Genomic DNA, 24837 nt, shown 5'->3' with positions numbered 1-24837 from the left:
GGAGCTACGACTGATTTACACCAGTGTAGAAGGGATAGGAATCAAACTCCTTTATTCATATGCTCCACCAAAAGAGAAGCATAGTCACCTCCAGTATCTTCATTTCTCAGGCTTGGGCACACTAGCTACTGAAATGGAGGACCATGCTGCAAGCTAGAAGGAGTGCTTTTATGTTCTGAGAAGACCTGTGAGATTTAAAATTTTTGCACTCCACAACAGGGAGAAATAAAAAATTCTGAAGAAATAAAATGAAACGATTATCATCCCCAGAATGGCCAGTGCTAGCTGGCAACAGTATTCGTCTGTGTGCCCTAGACGTCACAATATTGTTCACTTATTATTAAATTATGTTTACATGGTGAGATTTCTGTAGGAGAAACTCCACCTTACGTTTCCCAGAAAGTAAGGAAAGCAAAGGCATGACCCTGTTTTTGCTTACGGGAGTGTTTTAACCACTGGACTCTAGTAGGATGTTACCTTATCCTTCTCTCTATGACCACAGAACTCTATCCTGAAAAATCTTCCTGAAAAAACCTTGGTTTCTAAAACATGGGTTCTGTGAATCAATACTTCTCTGTGAAAAAAACCCCAACATTCAATTTTAAAGTTCTTAACCTGCTCTACACTTTTCTTTTCGCTTCCCTGTCAGAAGTGCAGCTATTTTGCAATCCAAAGAAAAAAAGTCACAGAAGATATTTTTTTGCAAAACTCACAAGCTCTACATCTCCCATTCAGCTAAGTAAGAATCACGGAGTTAAACTGTCTTCAGTACTGTGAAATAACCAGACTACACACTGCCTCAATTCACTGAAGAAGTTTGTACAGGAGTCAGATGAACCTCTTTCACAGATATGAGGTGATATTAGGGCACTTGGGCTCAGGTTGTTAACACCTAATTTTACTTTAATGGAGCTGCATACATTAAACAGTGCAGCAAAGTTAGCTGCAGACACCTCCAAGCTAATTTAGCCGCTAACTTTGCTGCAGGGCTAACTTACGGAGTTAAATAAGCTTATGGTGTCTCTAACTCCCTCTATAGCCTTTGGAGAGAAACACCTGCCCAAGGGTAATTCAGCCACTGAAGTCTAGGAATATACACTTGGAACATGAATCATTTATTATTCTGACATATGTCCTGTAATATTATTAGATTATGGCCTCAGTTTCTTGTTCCGTTGTGATGAATTCTGAAATCATACCTGTCCTGACTGTTTGAGAACTGCTGCTCTCCAATCCTGCAGCCTGGGTTATGATAGAGAGGTTATAGACATGGCCTGCTGTAAGTCCTGAAAAAGTATAGGAGGTCAAAGGATCTTCTTGGTGAATCTCATGAACTGGGACATGATTATCCAGTAACACCAGCCTGTAACGATCCACGTGCCCAGAGCCAGGAGACCATGAAGCATGGATAGTGTCTGTCTTGACGCTGACCTGAATATTTTTCACAGGGGATGGCACTGTTGGAATGAAAAACACTTGCTTAAGACCTAGTGGTTATCTCCACAATTTCGAACAGATTTACTTTTGAAGTATGTTGAGTTTCTTGAGGGTTAATGAAAACCCATCCCTAAATTTATGTCCAAATACACCATAACAACATGCCTCCATTCTTAGCAAACAACTTTTTATGTTAGTCAGAGATTCATGTTTTGTTCATTTCTACTTACAATCAATAGATACTTACATATATCTATATCTATATATATCTTGTCCGGTAGAAGAATTATATATATTTGTTAATTTCAAAATGCAGAACTGCAAAATACCCTAAGTGGTTTTATTTAGATGAACTACAGTAAAAGAAGTCTTACCAGTTGATCCACTTATGTGAAGTTCTGGGGTACTCTTATTTCCAGCAATTGCACTGAGGACAATGTTGTATTTATTCCCAGGGATGAGACTGGAAAAAGTATTTTCTGTTTTTGGAATTCTTCCTGGTATGGAGACTTCTTGTATCTTTTTATTATCATGATCAAATAATACTAGGTTATACAAGTCCACCTTTCCTGAGGAAGGATCCCACTGGACCTGCAAGCTTGTGAGTGTAGTTTTTTGCTTATTAATTTCAAAACGAGGCGGTGGTAAGGGATCTGTAGTTAAAAAAAAAAACAACAGAAAACATAAACTAGTATTTGTTGCATTGGGATAGTCTGAAGTTTTACACAGCAGCACAAAAAACCCTTCCAAAACTCTCCCTTTATCATCATCATGCTGCCAATGCTTTTAAAAAAGTCTTTTTCTTTCCATTATGAATATCGTATCACTGAAACTTGTCTACAAGAGAGTCCTGCAGAGTTCAGAAATGTTACTTAGTATATGTGTACACACACACACACACACACAAACACACACACGTAGAAAAACACTTCCAGTTGTGGATCTATATAACAAGCTTGGAAATCTACTGAGAGTAAAACTGCAACAACTTTAATAAGAAACAGCAAACATGAAACCCCAGCACTCAATGCCTCAGTGTAATGTAGCTTTATAGATACAATGGTACCAGTGGCTTTCATTTCCTAGCACTCATGCTAAACACTTTATGACTAATGGGCATGAGCATTTATACAATTTTAAGGGCAACAATCCTTTGGTTTTAGTATTAACTTCAGCCACTTCAAACAGATTCCGATAGGATATGCTTCTGCTTTGCTGCAGTATTGTTCATATAAATGTAAAAAACCCCAAACAATACATTATAAACTTTTAGGAACTATATTTAATTGGGACTATTCCTCTGGGAAACTCTCAGCATTCTTTATGTCGTTTATTAAGGAGCTCTCAAGTAAAATCACCTGTAAAATATAATACACTCTAAACGGATGGCAAACATTGACCAAAACAAAAGACTCTGGTTGCTTATATTCTCCAGGTGTATTTCATCACTCACAAGACTTCCATGCAAATCAAACCAAATGTATTACATGTTGATGTACTAAGGTATTTACATTTATGCCTCCCAATAAGGTTAAGCAATTGCATATTAAAAAGGCATCATAAAACAATCCAAAGCAGCAAAATCAAGCATTCACAAGTTGGGGAGCTAAAGAATAAAGGTTTCCCAATGACTTAACAACTAAATTTGGCTTCCACATGAGTACATTCTGTGCTACTCTTGCTTAGCATCAGACAGGGAATGTATGGTGCATCCAGGCTGAGAATTGAGGTCTCCATATAAACAGTGCCTTGAACACAGAAGAATAAGACCATTTTTCCAATGCAGTCATTGCTGCCTGGTTCCCTGAACAAGGCAGACAAAAAAGTGTGAGATCACATAATTAAAAACTGCACTGTACAGGCTGAAAGAACAAAGTCCAACCTACCCCCACCCTACAAATACAGCAGTAGGAGTATCGTGGGGCTAGTAGCCTTTAAGCTGTTTTTTCTTCAAAGCCTGGATGGTGCAGAGGGTTTAATCGCTTCTTACAAATCTCTGCTGAGAACATACTGGTGCCCAGGTTTTGGTGGTATGCTCTGTCAATCAAGTATATTAGGGATTTCATGGGAGTATCTCCCTCGGAGACATCCAAAAGCTGTGTGGACATGGTCCTAGGTGACCAGCTCTAGGTAGACCTGCTTGAGCAGGGGGCTTGGACCAGATGACCTCCAGAGGTCCCTTCCAACCTCAACTATTCTGTGACTCTGTGAAAAATACTGTGTCCCTTTGAACCCAGGTCTCTGCTTAAATTCAGATTCTTGCTTTGGACCACAGAGATGCTAGTCCTCTTCAGAAAAAGAGATGAAAATTAAATTAACAAAATCAATCAATAAAAATAACTATCTTCTTTTCTTGACCTTTCTTAAAGGCCAAACTAACTCTGTTTAAATCTGAACACCCCCCCCCCCAAAAAAAACACCCTCAAGTCAAAGACCAAGCACATCAAACTTCAGGCCAAATAGTTAAAACTTCACTCAGTTACAGCAATTGAAACAGGAGGTTTTAATGAAAAGTTTCAGGAAATCTTAACAATAGGCTTGACTACCAGCTCCACCTATAAAATATACTAAGCCACTAAAGACTATTATGTTGGCAAAAGTGAATAGTGGGGGTATAATCTTGTTCCTTGAAGGCAATTGTTCTAAACAGAAAGGTCAAACTTTGGGAGTCAGAAATAAATTCCAGCACTATATATGGTCAGATGCACAGCCAGCTGAAAAAGTTTTCATTTGACTGATATCAAGAGACCAGTCATAACTGTCAAGAAGTTTAACACTCTCTCTGACAAAGTTAGGATAAGGTTGACTGCTCCTTAGTCCTGCAGAAGTAATCAACGTTGTCATCTGCATTATTTGCCAAATTCTACAAAAGAAGACACCTGCATTTTTAGAAGCACTTATACTGTCCTGGGTAATCTGTCTTCTAAGGTGCATTAGCAAAGAAAAGAGTTGCGTGCCTAGAAGGTGAAGTTCAGAAATTCAGACTTTATCTAATCTATCTGGTCCAGAAAACAAAACACTCAGTGCTTTGTACATCCGCTAGAACAAAGGAACAATGAGATTGGGAAGTGCCTGGGCTGAAAGAGCCCTGGATGGAAACAAACACTTAAAAAGCCATTTACATTGTTATACAAGTCTCTGCTGGCAATGATACAACACTGATATATCACAGAAATAAAATATTTTCACAAAGATATTTTTATACCATTTGATACTATATGAATTAATGTCTCCTGGTCTACACAGGAATCTTCCAGAAGACTTAATGTTGTTTGAATTACATTCCACCTCCATTTTCACTTTTTGGGAAGAGAATAAGCTTTGTGTGCACAGCTGCTACAGATACATTTTACAGAAACAATAGATATGGTTATGTCCAATCCCAATGACATGACTCCCAAATACAGCCTGTAAGCACAGAAACACTTCTGCCTTATGCAGGAGAAAAAAAATGAGATACAAGCCCAGGACCGACTAACAGGGAATTCCTGCCAGTCTCCGTCATCTTCCTACCAAATTATCCATTTTTTTCCTAGTTTTCCCTATTCATAAAACAGTAACCTACTTCACAAGGACTTTTCTGAATATTAAGTAAAGAGGGTTGATTTCATTATCCTTATGAAGTACAAATATCCATTTCTTTGGGATGATATGCAACCTATAAAACCTTTAAAACATGGTTATTTATCTTCTTCTTGTACTCTGCCTTTTGAGACGATGATCATAACCATTACATGATTATGGATGATAGGATTATACAGCCTATAGTCAGAGCCATGTCACAGTAGTAGTTCCTACAGATGGCTAATAAATCAGATTTGTCTCAAATAATTTGAAATTTACAGGGGTGAACACGTGGCCAAACGATGTTTCTGGCATTTACAGAGTTACATATTACAATGGAAGAATACTCTACCAGTCTGTGTCTTAGAAGGTAGAATTTTTAACCTCTTTTCATTCAAATATTTAGCAATTTTTCTGACAAAAAATTACTTACCTGTTAGTTGTCTCAGTACAGGTGGCTTGGATTAGGCAGTAACATAATATATCACTGCAATATTTTTGTAGAAAACAATGCTGCAAATGGCATTTATAAGCCTATTTTAGAAGATATATTTGAAAGCAGGGGAATTGCCAAGTTGTTTTTCATGGCTCTCAAGACCAGTATTTTGAATCTGAATTTCAATTCAGAATTGAAATTCACAAATTTAACTGTAATTTAGGATCTGTTCATATCCTATTGTTTTAAGTAGAATTTTAATTAAAGACCTAGTCATTCACTGAAAATACACTACTGAAATACACAGGCATGCTGGCGCACAGACATTCGAAGAATTGAGAACTTACTTAAAAGTATTTTATCTGAAATCAAGAAAGACACAACCCTACCACCTTTTGTCATAGAGTAGTGGTCACGGAAATAGTTTTACTGAGAACAATAAAGAAGATAACATGAAAGGACTGACAGGTGCATGCGTTGTCCCAACTTTACAATGTCAAGCATGCTGATTAGTTGTTTGGTTTTACGTGCTGTTTTGTGTATATATATTCAAAAAATTTAACAAATGGTAAATATTAATGTTAAATAAATATACAGACTTGTGCCTACTAGCATCTGTAATCTCAGGTTTGCAGTGGAAAATTTATCTGTAGCTCAGAGAGGATAAATGGTGTTATCAGCTTTTTCTTCGTTTCCTATTCTACCAAAATAGCATAACTGCCAACATTGTACGTGTGTTTGCATGCCTGTGTATACCTGGCTTATAGTGCATATGTGATTGTATTTTCCATCATTTTGGAAGACCTATTGTAGTTCTGCTCTAGAGGATTAAATACTTGCCCTTTTAAACTGATAACCCATCGATCAAAATTTCTTGAGCAAAGAGACTCCACCTTAGTGGACCAGTGCAGATTATTGTACCAGTATTCCATACATTATTGGATTCAGCCCTATGCATCCACAAGTGAAATAGAAGCTGCTTCTCTACTCAAAGATTCACAAAGGGTCTGGCGTTGAGAGTTTACCCAGTCTTGGTCAGCTGCGCACTTTACTCTATTGGAATATCAAACTTGCAAACAACATAGACCTTACTCATTGTCATAACTATGATTTTAATGTGAAATTAAATACTCAAAAGGCCAAATTAAGTTAGGGATTTGGTCCTCTCCAAGCCTTCACATTACAACTGCAACTACGGTATGCATTACTCATCACTTTCACCTTAAGGCCCTAGTCAGAACAGATCACACTCAAAATTTAACAAAATATTTTGGATTTTATGGGCTTAGCTACTCCAGGACTTTGTATAAGAAACATGACAAAAATTGAACTCATAACAGGAACAAGCACATGAAAATTTTAACAGGATTGAATATGAGCAAAAAATTAAAGTTTCTGAACTAGGTATATAAATGAATCTGCAACTTTCTCTATGTACATTTACTGTATCAAGACAATACAGATGTTCAAAACCTCATTTTGCAAAAGTAAACACATGAGATGGGATTCCTCTCACTTACCTTCAACCACCTAAACTTCAGGTGCCTGGTTTAACCTAGGCTCCTTTTATAGACAGTGGAGAAAGCTGGGCACCTCCAAAAGACAGCTTAGCCCATCTTTCTTAGACAAAGAGCTCAGGAAGGGAACCTTACTGAGTACCAAGGTCAGACATCATATTTTTAGACGGCCCATGATAGCTCAGTTCCGCTACCATTCAAATCAGTGGGAATTTTGTTTACAATATGGCTGAAAATATTGCTCATACTTCCATATTCAGAGGATAGTTTCCAGGAACACATGCCTATGGACATTCAGGCTCAGTAGATTGTAAAACAAAACTACTGACATCAAGTTACAAAGGAACAGGTGAAAAAGAGCTTCCAGAACACTGGTTTAAAGTGCTGCCCCTAGTGGAAACATAGAGAGGAATAATCCTTCCTTGTACTGCATTGAAATGCATAGTATTGACAGTACAACATGGCTTGTTGACAGGCATAACAAACCCTATGTATTCTTTAGAAAAAAATAAACTGACAAATTTTGAAGCAAATTGCTTCTTTTTAACACCATCAAGCAATGTAACTGATGTGACTGAATCAAGGGAAGCAAGGAACCACGGAGCAATGTGAGTTGCTGTCTTTGCAGGAAACCTCCACGGTTCCTCTATTCTTATTTCATGCTTTTGACTGATCTCTGCTATCCAAAACCAAACATAAACCTCACTTCAACTGTGGCCCACTAATTTGCAGTATTTCAACTTAAACTTTAATCAGCCTTTTCCCTCTGACGTCAGCTACAAATATGGCTATAATCAGCAGTTGCTTTCAATCACTTTTATCTTACAGTCTTGCAAAATCTATTTACTGATAAAAAAAGGTCATAAATGACATGTACAAGCGACTGTCCAAATGATTATGCAATAATCAAAATATGGTCTAAAGTGGTATCTTCTTCTCTGCTTCTACACAAGTGTTCAATAATAGATCTCTATTATCCAGTAACGATGGTGATTTATAGCTGTCACTCTAGTAACGGTTGATTTATTCTTTCAGTTTTCAAATTACAAGTCATCAATATTAAAAGCAGTTGCCATGATGCATGACATAGATGTAAATCACTGTCTGCATAGAAATCATTCCTCATTTTTACCAAGTGACGTGACTTGTGCTTAATGTATAGCTGTCACACCAGCAGACTTGTCACTAGACTTCTTTTAACTCGAGTTACCAAGGCAAACTAATGGAGGGTATTTAGTGCATTTGTACAGTTAATGCAGGGAAAGGGTCTGACAGTAAACGACATCTCTGAACCGGTAATTGTTAAGTATTTGGCTGCTGTAATCTTCAATATTAATACTGCAAAGTACCTCTCCAAAACTAACACTTTAGGAGCAAGTCAGGGAGGCATTTAATGATGGACCTCATCTAAGACATCTGTTTTGAGTCTTATGTCACCTTGACATAAGGTGGCTGGATGATACTGTATTTCACCATCTTTAAAAAACTACTAATACAGGTAGAAAGAGTCCAGTTCTGTCACTGCAGCCAGTGGCTCTTTGTAGTTCATCGCTTCGCAGCTGAGTTGTTCACACGCATACACAAACACGCATGCAGAAAGGGTGCTTTCCTTGGCAGCATTCTGGCAGACTGCTGGAACATTTTTACGGCCAGTCATGGCTGTGACACTGTAAGCGCCCTGTGCACAACTGTACATCTTTTAACACTTCACTGGTTGTATTCAAGGAAAACATACAAGCAAGAAGTTACTTTCTGACTTTTAGACTCTGGTTAGAGAGAATAAAAGTATAGAAATGGGCTGCAACAGTAAGTTATCCTTGAACAGGATCCACCTGCCATGAAACAGATTGTATTTTAAACAGAGTAAATAAGCTATCACCTGAGGAACTACGAAGCCAACAGGTCTGCATGAGCACAAAGGATGTTACGGGCTACTACTTCTTAAAGCATTCTGCTGGATGGCAGCTGAAGGGAGTAGCAGAAATGTACTCCCAGCATTGACCTAGTCTCCTCACAACACCTTCTCCTTTCAAGCCTGCTGGGTTCACTTTTGGCAGCAGTTATTTCTGGCAGCGGGGTAAAGAGAACTCAAGTGCAGGATAGCTACGTTCAGCGAACACCGTAGGTTTACAGCCGCTGCAGATGCATCGCCCTCCTCTCACGGCCGGCCAAAGCACGGCGACGGGAAGGAAAAGCCCGGCGTCCCTCCCCGAGCACCTGCCATGCCCGCCGCCCGTACCTGTCTGCACGGAGATGTTGACAGCCTCCCCGTCGGCGAACGGCTCGATGCGGAGCTGGTACCAGGTCCCGGCCTCCAGGCCCCGCAGGATGCAGCCGTAGGAGCCGTTGCCGGTGGGGGCGGGCTGGCAGCCGACCGCCTCCCCGTCCTCCGAGCGCCCGCTCAGGCTGAAGTTGCAGGCTCGGCCCGCGGCTCCCCACCGCAGCCGGACGCTCTGCCCGGCGACGCGACGCTCCGTCAGGTTGGCGCTGCATCCCGCCGCCTCCCCCGGCGCGGCCTGCGGAGAGCGGGGAAAAGCTCTGAGAGAACCGCCGGGCTCCCGCCAGCCGCCGGTGGCCGTCCTCCTCCTTCCCCCCCGCCCCTGCTCCGGGCTCACCTCCCCAACCCCGTCCCCGCTGCGTGCCGTGCCGGTGCGGGGCAAACCCGCCCGTTCCCCGCCCCCCCCCGCCCCGGGCTCGGCTACGACCTGCGAGGGGCGAGCCCCGCACCGCCAGCCCCAGCCGCTCACCTTGGTCAGGGCCAGCGCCGTCCACAGGGCGAATCCCGCTCCATAGCTGAGCATCGCCGACAGTTTTTAACACCGAAAACCCTCGCGGGGAGGGGAAGAGGGGAAAGGAGGCGGCGGGGGTGGGTGCGGGGGGGGTGGGGGGTACGAAGAAGCGAAGTGGCCGCGGCGGGCCCCGGGGGCCCCCCGCTCCCCGCCGGGCTCCGCGCGGCGGCCGCCGAGCCCTCTGCCGGGCCGCCCGCTTGCTGCATGCGGCTCGGGGCTGCCCCGGCTTCCTCGCCGCCTCCCTGCCACCGGGGTGGGGTGGGGGGGCTGCCCGCGGCTGAGGAGGAGCGGAGGAGGCGGGGGAGGCGGCGGCCGCCGCTTCCCACGCTGCCATTCTGACCCGGGCTGACTCTGCCGGAGCCCTTCCCGCCGACTTCCGCAATCAAGAGGCGATTTCCTCGCGTCTCGCTGCGGGGGGCGAAGCGCCGCGACCCCGGGACCTGCCTCACGCCGCCGCCCCCGGGCCCCCCGGGGGCGGCGGCGTGAGGCAGGTCCCGGGATGCCGCCCCTCGCTCCTTGTGGGTCCTCGCCCACCTCACCTCCCTTCCTTCCTCGCTGCTTCCTCCCTCTGTCGGCTCTCCCCCCGGGGCTCCTCTCCCCGCGTTCCTCCTGGCTCATGGGGGGCCCCTCGGCCCCTCAGGCAGTGCCGTTGTTGGTGGGGGGCGGCAGCACTCCCGCCTCACGCCGGCTGCACCTCACTTGCTGCCTCACCTCACCTCATGGCTGCCTCGCCTCGCATCCGCCTCGCCTCACGGCTGCCTCGCTCATGCTTGCCTCACCTCAGGCCCGCCTCGTCTCACGCCTGCCTTACCTCACGCCTGCCTTGCCTCATGGCTGCCTTGCCTTGCGTGCCCCCTTCTCCTCACGCCTGCCTTGCCTCACACCTGCCTCGCCTCATGGCTGCCTTGCCTTGCGTCCCTCCTTCTTCTCACACCTGCCTTACCTCACGCCTGCCTTGCCTCATGGCTGCCTTGCCTTGCATGCCCCCTTCTCCTCATGGCTGCCTTGCCTCATGTCTGCCTTGCCTTGCGTCCCTCCTTCTCCTCACGCCTGCCTTGCCTCTCACGCCTGCCTTGCCTCATGTCTGCCTTGCCTTGCATGCCCCCTTCTCCTCATGGCTGCCTCGCCTCATGGCTGCCTTGCCTTGCAGCCCCCTTCTCTTCACACCTGCCTTCCCTCAGGGCTGCCTCGCCTCACGCCTGCCTCGCCTCGCGTCCCTCCTTCTCCTCACGCCTGCCACCCCTCATGGCTGCCTCGCCTCATGCTTTCCTCACCTCACGCCTGCCTTGCTTCATGGCCACCTCGCCTCGCATGCCTTCCCGCCTGCCACCCCTCACACCCGCCTCATCTCCTGACCCACCCACCTCAGCCATCACTAAACCACCATTCCAGCTGCCGTGTCCCAAACATGGACGTTGGGCTAGCCACGGACCACCAAGGCCTCTGTCCTCTCGCCAGCCCTGCGGCACCGCGACCGGAGGCATTGCGGCAAGGAGACTCGCGGCAGAGCCCGACGCCGAGCCGAGGAGTAGCCCGTCTGTATCTCGGCTTTTTGTTTGTTCCGCATCGACTTGCGTCCTTGAAACAATTCCTTCCCACATCCCCCTGAATAACTCCCAAGCTAAAACTACACACACCACGGAAAGCAAGAAAGTCTCCCTGCTTTTGAACTGCACCAAACGAGCTGTGCGAAAGTCCGAATCGGCTGCAGCCACGGCACAGCTCTCCCTTTCTGTCACGCGTGCCCATTTCCTTCTTGTTTAGGTTTCAGCCTCTTAAAACTCACGTATATGTGTGTGTGAGGTGGGGTGAGGGAGAAGAAACATAGCCAGAAGTGGTTTGGACCTTCAGATACTCAAATAGACAGTAACCCAGCAGCCATGGGGTAAATCTGAGATGGCATAAAGGGGGAGGAATTTGACATTTACTTTCTTCAATGGGAACGGCACTTTCCTGCATCTTTCTGTGCTGTATGATGCAAGTGGGATTTTAACCTTTAAAAGCAGCACCTCAAGCGAATTCAACACCATCTCTGTTTCACTTTTGCCCCATTTGAGGGAGAAAAAGGTGCTAGGGCTTGCAAACATGGGAGCTGCTGCTGTAGGATTTTTCTGGGCATCAGCCCATCAAACAAGATACAAATGTCAGAAAAACCTTAGCTCTCATTCTTCCATTCAGAAAACAAAAGTCTCAGCACTTGTGGGTGGCACCTGCACCTGTGGAAAGCTTCATCTGTCCCAGTGGAGCTCCGTGCCCAGTCCTAGGGACATGGGACTGAAAGTGTTGGACTTTATTCTGCAAAACTGAGGATGATTAATAACTTTATGAACATCACCTTAAGAGATGATATAAATATGTATTGATTATTATGCCATTCTCAAGCCCACTGCAGAACAAGAAGTCCCTTGGAAGAGATGTTTTACGTACTTCAGACAAAAGGAGGGACCGTGCCCTAAAGAGCTAGTACAGTGATAAACCGTTGATGGAAAACACAAGATGTGTGTATTAGACCTAAACTGGGACTAAAATGACATAGGTGTCTTGTAATCAGTTCAAGGTGAGAGAGTTTTCCAGTGTAAATTTGTCCTTAGATGATCATGCTTTTTGGACGTAATGGCATAAACCATACCAATATTTTTCCAGCACTGGAGAAGAGCAAATCTGAAGGCTTATCAGGATGTTTGGATTACTTCAAACCCCTCTCTGAAAATGACAATATTCGGCGTAACCTGCTTTTTCTTGGAAAGTGGAGCTCATGTTGTAAGGATTTTTGACAACATCCATGATCTGAATTTATAGGGAAGATATCATTCGGATATGTAGGTGTAAGTTAAGTAGATGTAATATGTGAAAGGAAAAAAAACCCCAAACAACAGTGCAAATTTATAAAATTCAGGAAAGAAATTGAACCTACCACAAGTAAAATTCAAAGACTTGGAAATGTCTGTCTGTCTCTTCCAGCTAACATAATGTGTGGAAAAAAGGGATGATGCTGCTTCTCCGCAATGCCCATAATTTAGAAGTTCCTACTTTATTACTTTTATTCTTGCTATCGTAAAATCTTTAAAACTAGCTTTTTGTATTACCAGAAAAGTGCTGTTTTATTAAGGGTTTTGAGACTTCCTTCTGTATGTTATCCAGCACAAAGCTGCTGTAAGGGTAAGGTCTGACACAGCTGTCTATGCCAGCACTGGAATAAAACAGGAGGGGTCCATCATTCACTGGTGGCAATATGTTTATATAGAATAGCCAACATAATGCAAGTAACTATTTCCAGACTAGTATTGAATAAATGAGCTTTTAGCATATCAGCAGTCACACAGCCTTTAACACTTACCGATCTGTGTGGCAAGCCAAGAAACTAATTAAAAAAGAAAAAAGAAAAAAAAAAAGAACTGGAAGTGAGTTTTGGGAGTGGCCGGACATGTCTCTAATAGCAGGCTCCAAAGTCCCTTTCAGACACTTTCCCAAGGCTTCCTGACTTTTTTTTTTTAACACCAACCTCTCTCTCTGTCTCCCTAATGAAGAGGAAATGGGCTTTGCATAACTTTTGTCATCGTTTGAAAGTGCAAGCTGCAGTTTTACTTGAAATCTAAGCCTGCTCTAAACCAAACATTTTGTTTGATTGAAGTGTCACCATTATGCCCCCCCAAAATGGGTATGCTCAGAGACAAATAACATCAAGACTTTACTTCTACAAACAAGAGGACCTAGCCTGGGCAAATGCAGTTCACAGAAGGTATTGTCTTCCTAACAACAATACTCAGCACTTACTTAGTCGATGCGTTTTCAAAGTATCATGTTAAATCCGGTTAATCCTTTAAACCTCCCTGCTAGTTTGACCGAAATGTTTTAAACTCCACTCTAAGGACAGGGAAACAGAGATGGAGGCCAAAGATATTAAGTTTGTGTGTCTAAATTGGTGTGTCTAGATTCAAATGTCCAGACCTGCCTGGAGGCTCTAAGGGACAGATATTAATGAATTATTTTTTTTCATGGATATGCTTAGATGGCTTATCATCAGGATTCTGGATTGAAAGCATTGACCTAAGCAACTTGCTCAGTACAAATCACGTGAATCAAGAGGTGAACTGGGGTAGGAACACAGGAGGCAGTAGCTTCAGTTCAAATGGTGCCATTTCTCTGGCACTGGTGGGATTATTTAGCAGGAGTGCTGGAGGCAGTGTAGTACCAGATTATATAGGACATTTCCATTTGGAGGAGACCAGTATTCTGCGCAGGAGGTATGCATAAGGACAGAGGGCATGGGGAAACAAGTTCAGCATGCCTGCACCAAGACAGAATAACCGTATTTGAAAAGAACCCTCCCCATCAGCTATGGAATGGGGTGCAGTGCATCCATCACTGGCTCAGTCCCTTCCCCTCCTCAGCACTAGAACAGCAGCGTCAGGGTCCATAAACCTTCGAGTTGCTTATTTGGGTCAACATAGTCCTGGGTGACGCTACTTCTCCTTTCTCCCTGTCTCTAGTGATGTTGTTCATACCAGATTGTACAGATTGCTCTGTCCACAGCCCTCCCAAATATAAAACACGTTTCTTAGTCTTATCCACAGTAACACTGACACCCAAAGTAGTAACTGGAACAACATGTTTGCCTGCCCCAATACACTGAGTGCAGTGGGGTCCCCTGGAGAAGAAGCCACAGGGAATTTAGGGATTTTCGGTTCTAAACCACTATGTGTTCTTAGAGTTACAGTGACCAATGATGCCCGGCATGCTTTAGCTCTAAGTGCCTGTGCACATTTCGCCAATGGTGATTCCAAATTTGCTCTCAGATTACTTAACTGGGCCTTGCAGAAAAGGAAGACTGGAAACTGATGTGGGGGTACTGAATGCCCACCATTAGCTCCTTCTATGGATGGGGCTGGCACCCCCGTTCCCCTCCTCTGCCAGGGCTGTTGATGGTTGGACAGAGCAGAGATCAAGAAGCGGCTGCGTGTCTCCACTCTGCCTATCAGTCAGTAGATAAGCTGACCAGGGTCAAGGCCACAGTTCCTTGTAAGGCAAGTTAAAGCATTCAGATTTCACTTTCTTTGATCTGTAAACCATGTGTGTAATTTTAGGACACAATTATCCTAAATAAGGTCATAAAACATACTGTGATTCTTAGAGTGTAATTAGAGCTAGACCCTCGCATCATGCAACAAACCAGTGGCAGAGCCTAATTCACTGAGAGCAGATACCCAGGCTCCTGTGGCTCCTGCCACATCCGTGAGATCTCCATTGCTCCTCATGTATCCTGAGAATTTCCCTTGAGCTTAGAGATTTTCCCAATGCATTGTGCACACCAGGACTGTGCTGTACAGAAGGGGCAGAATTTTTCTGCAGCTGTGCTTCTAGCAAAGGGCACTATCAGCATGAACAAAGCATCCCATCAAAATAAAGAACAAAACTTAGTCCTGCAGCTGTTTTTTTTTAGTCCAGGAAACATCCACCTGTAATAGCTATCAGGCTCCACAGAGTGGAGCAGGCTTAATAAAAATCAATCAATAATTCTTCTGCCTTACCTCTTCTGTAGTGCTAGAGTATTGAAGAGTAGTTGTTGGCATCCAGGCTTTCTCTGTTACTACAGATTTCAAGTCAAAGTAGAGGTTTTCAATGAGATTTTTACTGAAGTGTTCGGTCACGTTTCTGATGAACATCTCTGTGCTACTCTTCAGCAGATTTTCAGGCCTAGAGGTAACAGCGTTTAAAGGGGGGGATGTAGTTCTAGTACTCCGTATGGAAGTGTCTGTATCTTGGAGATCTAAGACAAATAAAGAAATGTAATTAAAATCAGCTGTACATTTTTATAAACAATTCTTTAGATGTCAATAGCTGTGGCTGATATGACTTCTAAGTAGTTTAAGCACACCTGTCAGTTCTATAGTTGGGGTTTTTTTCAGTGCAAACATGTATTTTGCATCAATACCAAAGTCTGTGCAAAAGAAAAGGAGAAAAAAATTTATTTCCCTGAACAGTCATAGCATTCATTTTAAATACAGTCCATCAATGATTCTGAAGTGAAGAGAAAGGTTGTACTTTGTCATTAACAGCACAATTTTTTCACTTGTAGCTTTTTGACTTGCTTGAGTCTACCAAACAGCACACAGTTTCAGCTTTATATGGTCAAACCCCTGCCTTTGTAAGCACATGGGCCAGCTCCTCATCTGCCATTTGTTGGTGTAAGTTCAAATATGGCTTTGTTCAAGATAATTTTTCAAGATAATTTGTTTGAGACAACTTTTTTCTTCAAGATATTTGTTTAAGATAAGTTCCTTGTGCCTACATGGGACATTCCTCTTGCATTTTTCAATCAGTCCCATGCAGAGACCATGCTAACCCCTGACTGCTCCCTTCCCAAGGTTCAGCTAACAATCGTATCACTTAACTGAAGTGTCTGCAAATATAATGGTGGATTTGCTTTTTTAGTCACGTATTCTTCAGAGAACGCCAAAGTTGCAATTAGAGCGCAGGAAAGATTTTACTACACATTTTTCCTCCACATTTTCATGGCTCTTCCTCCCCATTGGTATGTATTTAATATCCTTTCTTTGTGGCTGTGAGGGCAGGGTTCAAGCTTTGGTGGCCTCTACATCTGGTAGCATCACATTTCAGCTAAGCGATTGGAATTACTCACTGGCCCCTTCTCCTCACAGAAAGCTGCCCTGCCATCGCTGGAGCACAGCTAGTGTGCATTGGCTCAACGCCCAAGACACTTTGTCTGTCCTTGAACTGGGGTCTCCAGCATGACAGAACCTTGTTTTGCTGCTGAGCCACTGGGCTGGTTGCCATTTATAACAATTTTAGCTCACAAACCCTCTAAAAAAAAATTTAATGACTGGGTTAAATTGCAGCAGAAGCTTCCCAATGTAATTACTTGGTGTGCAATTATGATGTCTTAGCAGGCCAACATGTGATTACCTCTTACCCAAAGGATCAGTGGGTGAGCTTCCATGAAGTTGAAGTCAACATGATGGGTTTTTTTGTATATGTGTAAGTATATATATGTTAACATGCCTATATAAAGAAACTTGCATCGCTCTCATTGGTATCCAGAAATAAAAGTGGGGTTGTAAGCCCTTGTAAGAGACACTTTCATGCAAGTGTTTCCTGTGCACAGTGCATTCACCTGGTACGCAGTTTTGGATCCTCTTGAAAAGGACTGGTTTGCTGGAATGGGTTGATACCCAGATTAAACATTTCCCCTCCTTTTATCTAACTGTGCTTCTCTGGAAATAAAAGTCTCCAAGTCTCCATTTAATTACAAAAAGTGTTGATCAAATATTTTTCCAAATCAAGGCACTGAAAACAATACTATGGATCTAATTCTGTTCTGTCTTATACCCGTGCAAAGGGTTTCATCGAACCCTCAGGTCTGGTCCAACACTGCACGATCATCCTCATGCTGCTGCATTTGCAGAATCCCCTGCAGAGTGCCTATGGTGCAGTGTCTGTTCGTCACATACCTTCATGGCCCCCACCAAAAGGACAGGGGGGAGTCTGGCAGGGGCAGCCCTGTGCTCAAGCTGTCGTCAGCTGCTGAAACAAACCCATTAGCTGGCACAAGTCCAGACTTAGTCTAAATTCCACCTCAGTTATTGTTCCTGGGGATCTCCTATTAGTTGGGGGTCTCTGAAAGTCTGTGTTAGGCAACTAGAAATGCTAGCCCCAAGGACTTGTAAAGAGTTAGGCCTGCTGGCTCTGTGCTTCTCAGATATCTCCAAATTCAGCAGGGAGTAGAACTTACTGATAGAAAGACAGCTGAAAAAAAAGTGCATCTGAGTGGTCAGCAGCTGCTTAGAAAAAAAGGCCACTCAATTGGGTTCCTAAATATAGATTTACACACCCAACTTTAAAACACATTAAAAAAAAAAAATCTTGGCTTTATTTACAGGCAAATAGCAGCAATTCCAACAGGAAGACGTTTGCGTTCCAGTGCAATTGTGCTTTAGGAAAACTGCTGCTCCATAAAAGGGAAGCTGGTGCTGCCAGCGACATTTATGGGACTCGGCAGCCAGGAGATAACCAGCATTCCTGGTGCAGGAGCCGAGGGGAGAGCTCGACCCTCCTGAAAGCAAAATGCTTGGTCCTCAGAAATGTTCCACCAGCCCAAGGAGGTACCGTGAACAAGCACTTGGTCACTGCACAACCCAACCCCTCTTGTTAAGCTCGGGGCTACACTGGGTTTCCAGCTAAAGGATCTTTCCCGGCAAAGACTGACAACAGTCTGTTACCTGTAGCCTATGGATGGAAATGGCTTGCGCGTAGCACTATGCCATACTGGAACTTCAGATATACGTACCAGCACTTCCCATGTATCCTACACTTGGATCTGCCCTCACTTCAGGCAAATCAGGATCCAGGTTTATTTTCTTTTTCTAAGGAAAGCCACTATGGTCCTAGCATAAGGACTGTCATAGCTCTTCTTCAATAGCAGGCACTTATAAAAGAAAACTGCGTATTATAAGCCCCAAGCAAACAGATTTCTACACAACTTGAGTTCCAAATTTTTAAACCAGAAAAAACTCACCTCCCATCTGGACATCAGTAAAGTACCCAGAAATCTCAACAGTGGGATTTTTCAGAAGTGTTTAGCATTGTTCTAGCAGTGTCTTTGAAAATCAGTCATAAAACTGTTCATGGGAGCAGAACTGCAGCAGTGACACTGACGTTGATCACTAGTGGCTGAATGATATACAGTGTGTGAACATACCATTGTAATAATCAGTAGCACACCCAGGAGAAATTATGACATTCTGACTAAGCACATATTTCATCCATGGGGTGTACTGCAGACTGCATCCATCTGCACAGCAGCAGGCTGCTTACAAGAAAAGGAAATCCATACATTTTGCATGTATGATGAGCAAAAGCGCTGATTAGTTGTCAAGTACTGAGAACCCTACAGTGGTGCCTTCAGACTCAGACGAGCCAGCATGGTGCAGCTTTCTGAAACAGCTTGCATCGTACCAATCTGCCTACCCTATTAAAGCACAGTTTCAGAAAACTAAGCCTGAACTGCTAGTGAAACATAAATGAATCGGATATCTATTGTATTAGAAAAAATACTCTGTAAGACTGCATCTAACTTGCTGACAGCAGGACTTGAAACTAGAAGGGGTTGTTTTAAGATCTCTGTATGTGCAGGACAAAATGAATTATCTTTTTAGCTGTCTAACTACTTGTAAATAGACTGCAGAAATAAAGACTATTTAAAAAACTTACTTCAGATTTCTGTTGTACGTAGGAGTGTGACAGAAGAACAAAATCCACTAAACGTCCTTTCTTTCCCATTCAATGTAGAGCTTTGAAAAACTGCAAAATCTATGCTACTTAAAAAATGTTTACCTTCTTTATCTGAAATGTTGTAGGAGTTAGCGATGTTTGTATCTCATGTCAGACAGGTCAAATGTCTCCAAACTCCAGTTTAATCCTGAGCAGCTCTTTCACTTGGATGTTTTTGAAATGCTTAAGTAGCCACTTAAAGGCTCTTTCAGCACCAGTGGTAGCAGAACATCCCAGATAACTACGGTGATAATACCATAGCTCTATCAATCAGCCCTATTTCTGACACTCTGGATAGACCCAGCTCACCCTGAAGTGGATTTTTGGTCACTGAACGTTATCTAGACTCCATTAACCCCACTACAGACACCCAGGACTTGGTTCAGTTGCCTAAACGTAGTTGCCTAGTGCAATCTGAACTGCCCTAGGGCATCTGAGACATCTGCTCAGGGCTCTTGTAGCACCTATGGGAGACATATGCCTTACTGGGTGGGCAGTCAGAGGCCAGGCGGGACATCCTGGAGGATCTCCAATGGCAAAAAGCACCTCTGTTGGGAAAACTGAAACAAGCCCTTCCTTCAGACACCTACATTTAGACACCTAGAAGCTGAAACCCACTCCAGCTTCTACACAGAGATCCATACAAAATAAGGGGAGAGAATGTAATCATGAAAATTACCAGTATAGTTGTCTGGAACTTGCATCTTTGTTAGCACTTGGAGTAGAAGATGAAGTAGTAAAGCAGGACTTCCCATCCTCCTGGTTGCTCTGGAAAGCTGTTCATATCATTCCATTTTTTCCCTGTGAAAGTAGCTGAGCTAATTTTGTTCTATGCTCTCTGCACTGTGGCTCACTGAGACTTTGAAAAGTTATGAAAACCAAAGACCTAGGCTATACTGCAGATTTTTCCAATTCTTTTAAACAAATTGTAAAAACACATTTATCTTTGAGCTTCTGTCAGTATGCTGTTGGATTGTGTACAAGGTCTTGTAATTGTGTGCAAGATCTTGTAATTATGTCCAAGGATCTGACATTGATGCCTTTATTTTTCCAGGTGGAGCTGAGCAAAAGTGGTTAGCCATGTATTGCTTTGACCAAAGAAAGAAGATTCAAGTCATTTTTGGTATTTCACGGGTTCACAGAGATGTTAGCAAACTCTTTTACTTACAAAATCCTATAAAATAATAATTTGGGGAGATAAAAATGGGCTTGAGTGAATGCTTCTTAGGAAAAAAATTTTGGGTCAACTTGAAGTTGGAATGAAAATATTGATTCTCACTGTTCTAATTTATCCTGGAGAAATTTGTAAAGGTTACACACCCAAAAATCCAACCTGTTGTGAACCTATGGATGAATCATTGCAGTCATCACAAGCACTAAAGGTGTGGAAAAATTAAAGCCCAGAGATATTAACATGGCCACAAAAATGGTAAGAGTTGCTGCATTTTCTGTGCTTCTGCCACCTTTCTTTGGTGCTCTTCCACTTTCCCAAGAAGATATATGTGTCTTCCCTGACCATGTTCTGTGGTTGCTACTGCTGCTCCAGTGGTTCAGAGCATGCCCTGAGCGCGCCCGGCTCTGGGCTCTTCTGCTCTCCGTCTCACCCGCTGAAGTGTCAGCGGTGGCACGTGAACTCAGTAAGCTCAGGTTCTGATATGAAGCAGGCAGACTGAGAATGGGAAAAGAGGAAGAGAGGAGCCCACGTGAAAGTGAAGATACAGGGCTAGAAACCGGGGTAGAAAAGGAGGAAAGCCTGTGGAGGTAACAGTCTGAACGTCAGATGGCACATCAGGCTTTGGCTCATACATAGTATCTGATATTTTGTCTATTTTAGACTGCAAATGAAACAGGAGATTAGACGATGCTCTATTTGGTATTTGAACTCCTTGTCCAGCTTGTTTTATATCTTGTAGATTCCACTATGGTTCTTAAGTACTTGGCACATAACAGTAAGTAATAAAACCATTCTCCGCCACAAAACCAGCTACTCTTTTGAATGGAGCTTTGTCTTGATATCCACAGTTGTAGGGTTTTGCTGCTACAGTTCCTTCAGGAGATGTCCCTAATATGTATAATAGGGTGGAAGAGGAATGCAACGCAGAGCATCATATTACAAAACAGCTCATGTCACCTTCTGCATCCAGGCTGCTCTACAGGCTGTGTGACAATCTCTGGATCTCAGTGAGTAACTGCTGCGTACAGCTTGGGCTTCTGTCTCCCTGTTGGAAGTCATTCTCCACTTAGTGAATAAGTTTTGGTCTGCAGTGGTTTTGAAGTTTGTTGATATTCGAGGTGCCACATAGCATTGCCTCTGTTCTCTAACTGGATATTTTACTGAAACTAATCTACCCAGAATGAAAGAAGCGTGTAAGAATTGCTTACACAACTCAGAAGTGACACTGGTGTTAGTGTGTCAGCGTTAGTAATGCTCTGGGTGCTTTCCAGACATACAGGAGGAGACGGGGTTTGTTTTGCAATTGTTATTTACATGCAACAATTTTTGCTCTTTGCAGTCATCCTGCCTTCTACCCCTTCACCTCCCCCATGTCTTCCTCCTCCCTGTTTCCATTCCTGTCCCTTCTCCTGCATCCTGCACTTAGAGAAGCTCTGACCCAACAGCCGCCTAGTGAAAAGAAGGTCTTAGCACTATAGAGACCATTCCTCTCTCTGCCCAGAATCTCCTCGTGAAGTTGATGAGAACTGAAGTTTCACCATCTCAAGGGAGATTGATACCTCCTGGCCTTTCTTCATGTTAGCTGTTTCAGCCAGAGGCCAGATTCAGCCATGGGTTTGTGTGAGAAGGACGGTCTGCTGTTAGATTTAAAGTGATCTCTGATGAACAGAGATGGGATGCATATTTAGACTGATCCTGATTTCCACAAAGAGTCATTTAGGTCAGGATTGTAGCAAAACATGTATATCCAAACACATCTTAGATGGCTGGTTTGAAATCCAAATCCAAGCTCAGAATTTCCCCAGGCTCAGAAAAATCATGCTTGGTATTTGAGTTAGGTCCAGAATAAAAGGTAGTTGCAGTTGTTGGGTTTGGAGCTTGTACTATAGCTGGGCTGATAAGATGTTTGGGATGCAATTCAGTGAGTTACTCCTTTGCCAAAACTGAACTATTTTTATGAGTACTATGAAAACAAAGGGTAAATTATATCAAAATATGGTGTTACTCAGGAGTAGAAAAACTTACAGCCATTTCATCTCCAAAGACTTTACTCAGTTTTTACTATCTTAGCTAAATATAGACTGAATATGTTATTTTAGGCTGATCCACTGCTGCTTTCAATGAAAGTAGACAGATGTTCTTGGAAGACTAATTTTACGTAGTCAACATTGAAAATTTTGACACACATATGGATGTCAAGACCAGCACTGTGGGCACTAGATTTTGTTCTTATAGTACTTACTATTATTATTAGAAAAATTAACCTCTTTGCACTACTTCACCTCTTCATGAGTTTCTTATATACCTGGAATTCTTAGTTAGGTATTGAGGATCATCATGCACTGTTGATTTCTCAGCAGAGCTTCCCAGAGCTGTCAAAAAGGAGATAACTGACATAGTGAGACTCTTCAAGTAGATCTACAGGCCTGTCTATGAAGAGAATTTCAGGAAAATGAAGGTAAATTCATTAAAGGACTGAGCACAGTATATAGATGAGAAGGTGCTTTAATACCCTGTGACAATTGTCTTACTCAGTACTCATTGGTCTTAAATTGCCTCTCCTCTGAGGATGATTAAGAAAAGGATGTAAGGTTACTTTAACTCTGTTAGGCCACACTTCATCCAGCTATCTAAAAAAATAACACTGCCTGCGTACCTCATCTTAGCTTTTCATGGTGTCTTTGAATGAGCAAGCCATACTCACCCTATACACAGGACTTCAAATGATTTTGCCTTTTTAATCTCTAAAACATATGGGAGGGCTGGAATGGCATCTTGGTCAGTTTTCCATTCCCTGATTCTGCAAGCTGTTCTTTCAGACCTCCACTCAGATGAGTAGTCCTGCTGCTGTGAGTAGAGTTCTGCAAGTGCAAATATGCTGAAACTGTGCCTTACAGTGACTGGGAGGTTAGAAAGGTTAGAAGAAACAAGGATTTGTTTTAAACACTCTGAAAACTTGCCCATATGCAAAAGTATTGTGTCATAAAACATTTTTTTAATCCTGTAAAGACAAGAATAAATTGTGTGTTCCCCAATAAACAGCTTAATTCTACAGGTTGTTCTTATTTACCATGAAGAACTGCTTAATAATGCGCAAGAAGAATGTCAACAGCATTGTCAGGAAGGATTGGCAACAGGACATTAAGGAAAGTGTTATTAAGCAGTATTCAAACCGTTCTACCTTCCCTTTTGTTATGTATATGGAAACATAATCACCGAGGCCTACCAACACATCTGTCAGTATGTGCACAGACCCATGCAGCTCAAAGTGCTACTGCAAGAATTTCTGAGATTTTTGATTCAGTTCATTATTTTCAGGACTTTGGGTGTTCTCATATATATTGCATCTAAGGGCAAAGTGACACTGTGTAAACATGTGAATGTGTAAGTCATGTCTGTTCTAATCATGTATTTGGGTTAATCAGAGGAATAATTGTGCATGTGTTTGGTTTTCAGATGTCTTTTGCTCTTGACAGACTGAATCTGGATTTGTATGATAAAAAGAATAAGGAGGAGAAGGACTTTTATACATCCTTATTTTTTAAAAATACTAGGAATTAGTACCCACAATTCTGTTTAAAATTGAAAAAGGAAATTATACAAGAATAGTGAGCTGAGCTTACACATAAGCACTTTGATCCAAAGATTGGGAGTAGAGAAAAGGAGAGACATCCTGAAAAAATAAAATGGCTTAAAAGCCCCACGAGTTGTGAGAAAGAGAGCATTCATCTCAGCTGTTCTTTTTATGGTTCTCTAAACTCTTTTCAACTATGAAAAACGCTTTTCTGTATGAATAAAATATCATTTTGAACATCTGAGTTAGCATAAAAGAGACATTTTTGTTACCAAAACTTCCAGGATACTTCCTTGAAGGAGTAGCTCACCTTGCTTTGAGCACAGATTTACATAAACAGGTTTTCCCGTCTCGCTGGCTTCTAGCTGCATCCATGTATGAAGGTATTTCTTACTCTGCTTGGCCATTACCTTCTGACCTTGCTTTGTGAGAAAGAGCGAGCTGTTGGCCACCTTCAGGAGCCCATCCTCCTCGTGGCAAGTCCACCTGACCGCCTGGGGACAATCAACGATAATGCTGCGAGACGACAGGGCAGAGCGTGTAGAGATGCTCAGGCACTGGGCAGATTTCACGTGGAGGAGCCTGTCATCTGCCATCCACTGCCACTGCTGGTTGAGGTTGGTCATATTGCACTTTTCCATAATGACTCCTTTCTTTTCTGAAAGACACTGCTGTTTCTGGACATGGATAATCAGAAACGCTTCTGGAAGAGGAGAATTCCAGAATAATACAATAGGTTACACATGGTTATTTAACAAAAAGCAAATTTTTGATGATTTAAAATACAATAACAAATAAATCTTTCTTCCCACTTTCTATGTGTTGAACTTTTCATGAACCTTCCATATGCTGAACCTATTTTAAAAAAAACCCAAACGCGCAACCCACATGATGGTAATGTAAAGAGTGAGAATGCAAAAAGCAAACTATTGTGGCAAAGGTCACCTTGACCTTCATTATATATAAAAATGAAGAAAAGAATAAACTGGATATAAAAGAAATCCAAGAACTATTACCTTTAAATACCAATTCTAAATACCCCACTGCCCCTGCTTGAA

At 42.8% G+C, this 24837-nt stretch overlaps 1 protein-coding gene across 3 annotated transcripts in view; it reads right to left on the bottom strand.

Annotated features, from left to right (window-relative positions):
* The window catches only part of PTPRB (protein tyrosine phosphatase receptor type B), a 62062-nt gene that overhangs the window by 36203 nt on the left and 1022 nt on the right, over positions 1-24837 (bottom strand). For 2 of the 3 annotated variants that reach the window (XM_075058228.1, XM_075058227.1), the window contains exons 2-6: positions 24090-24482; positions 15272-15510; positions 9194-9470; positions 1812-2090; positions 1200-1457 (exon numbers count right to left, since the gene is read on the bottom strand). In XM_075058228.1, coding sequence (XP_074914329.1) covers positions 1200-1457; positions 1812-2090; positions 9194-9470; positions 15272-15510; positions 24090-24482 — 1446 coding nt within the window. Of the gene's footprint in view, positions 1-1199; positions 1458-1811; positions 2091-9193; positions 9471-9701; positions 10146-15271; positions 15511-24089; positions 24483-24837 lie in introns of those variants that run through there. The other variant, XM_075058229.1, reaches the window with a different exon arrangement.

Source organism: Buteo buteo, chromosome 26 (assembly GCF_964188355.1).
Source record: "Buteo buteo chromosome 26, bButBut1.hap1.1, whole genome shotgun sequence".
NCBI lineage: Eukaryota > Metazoa > Chordata > Aves > Accipitriformes > Accipitridae > Buteo > Buteo buteo.
Note: the sequence above shows the minus strand (reverse complement) of the source record. Positions and strands in the feature narration are given on the sequence as shown.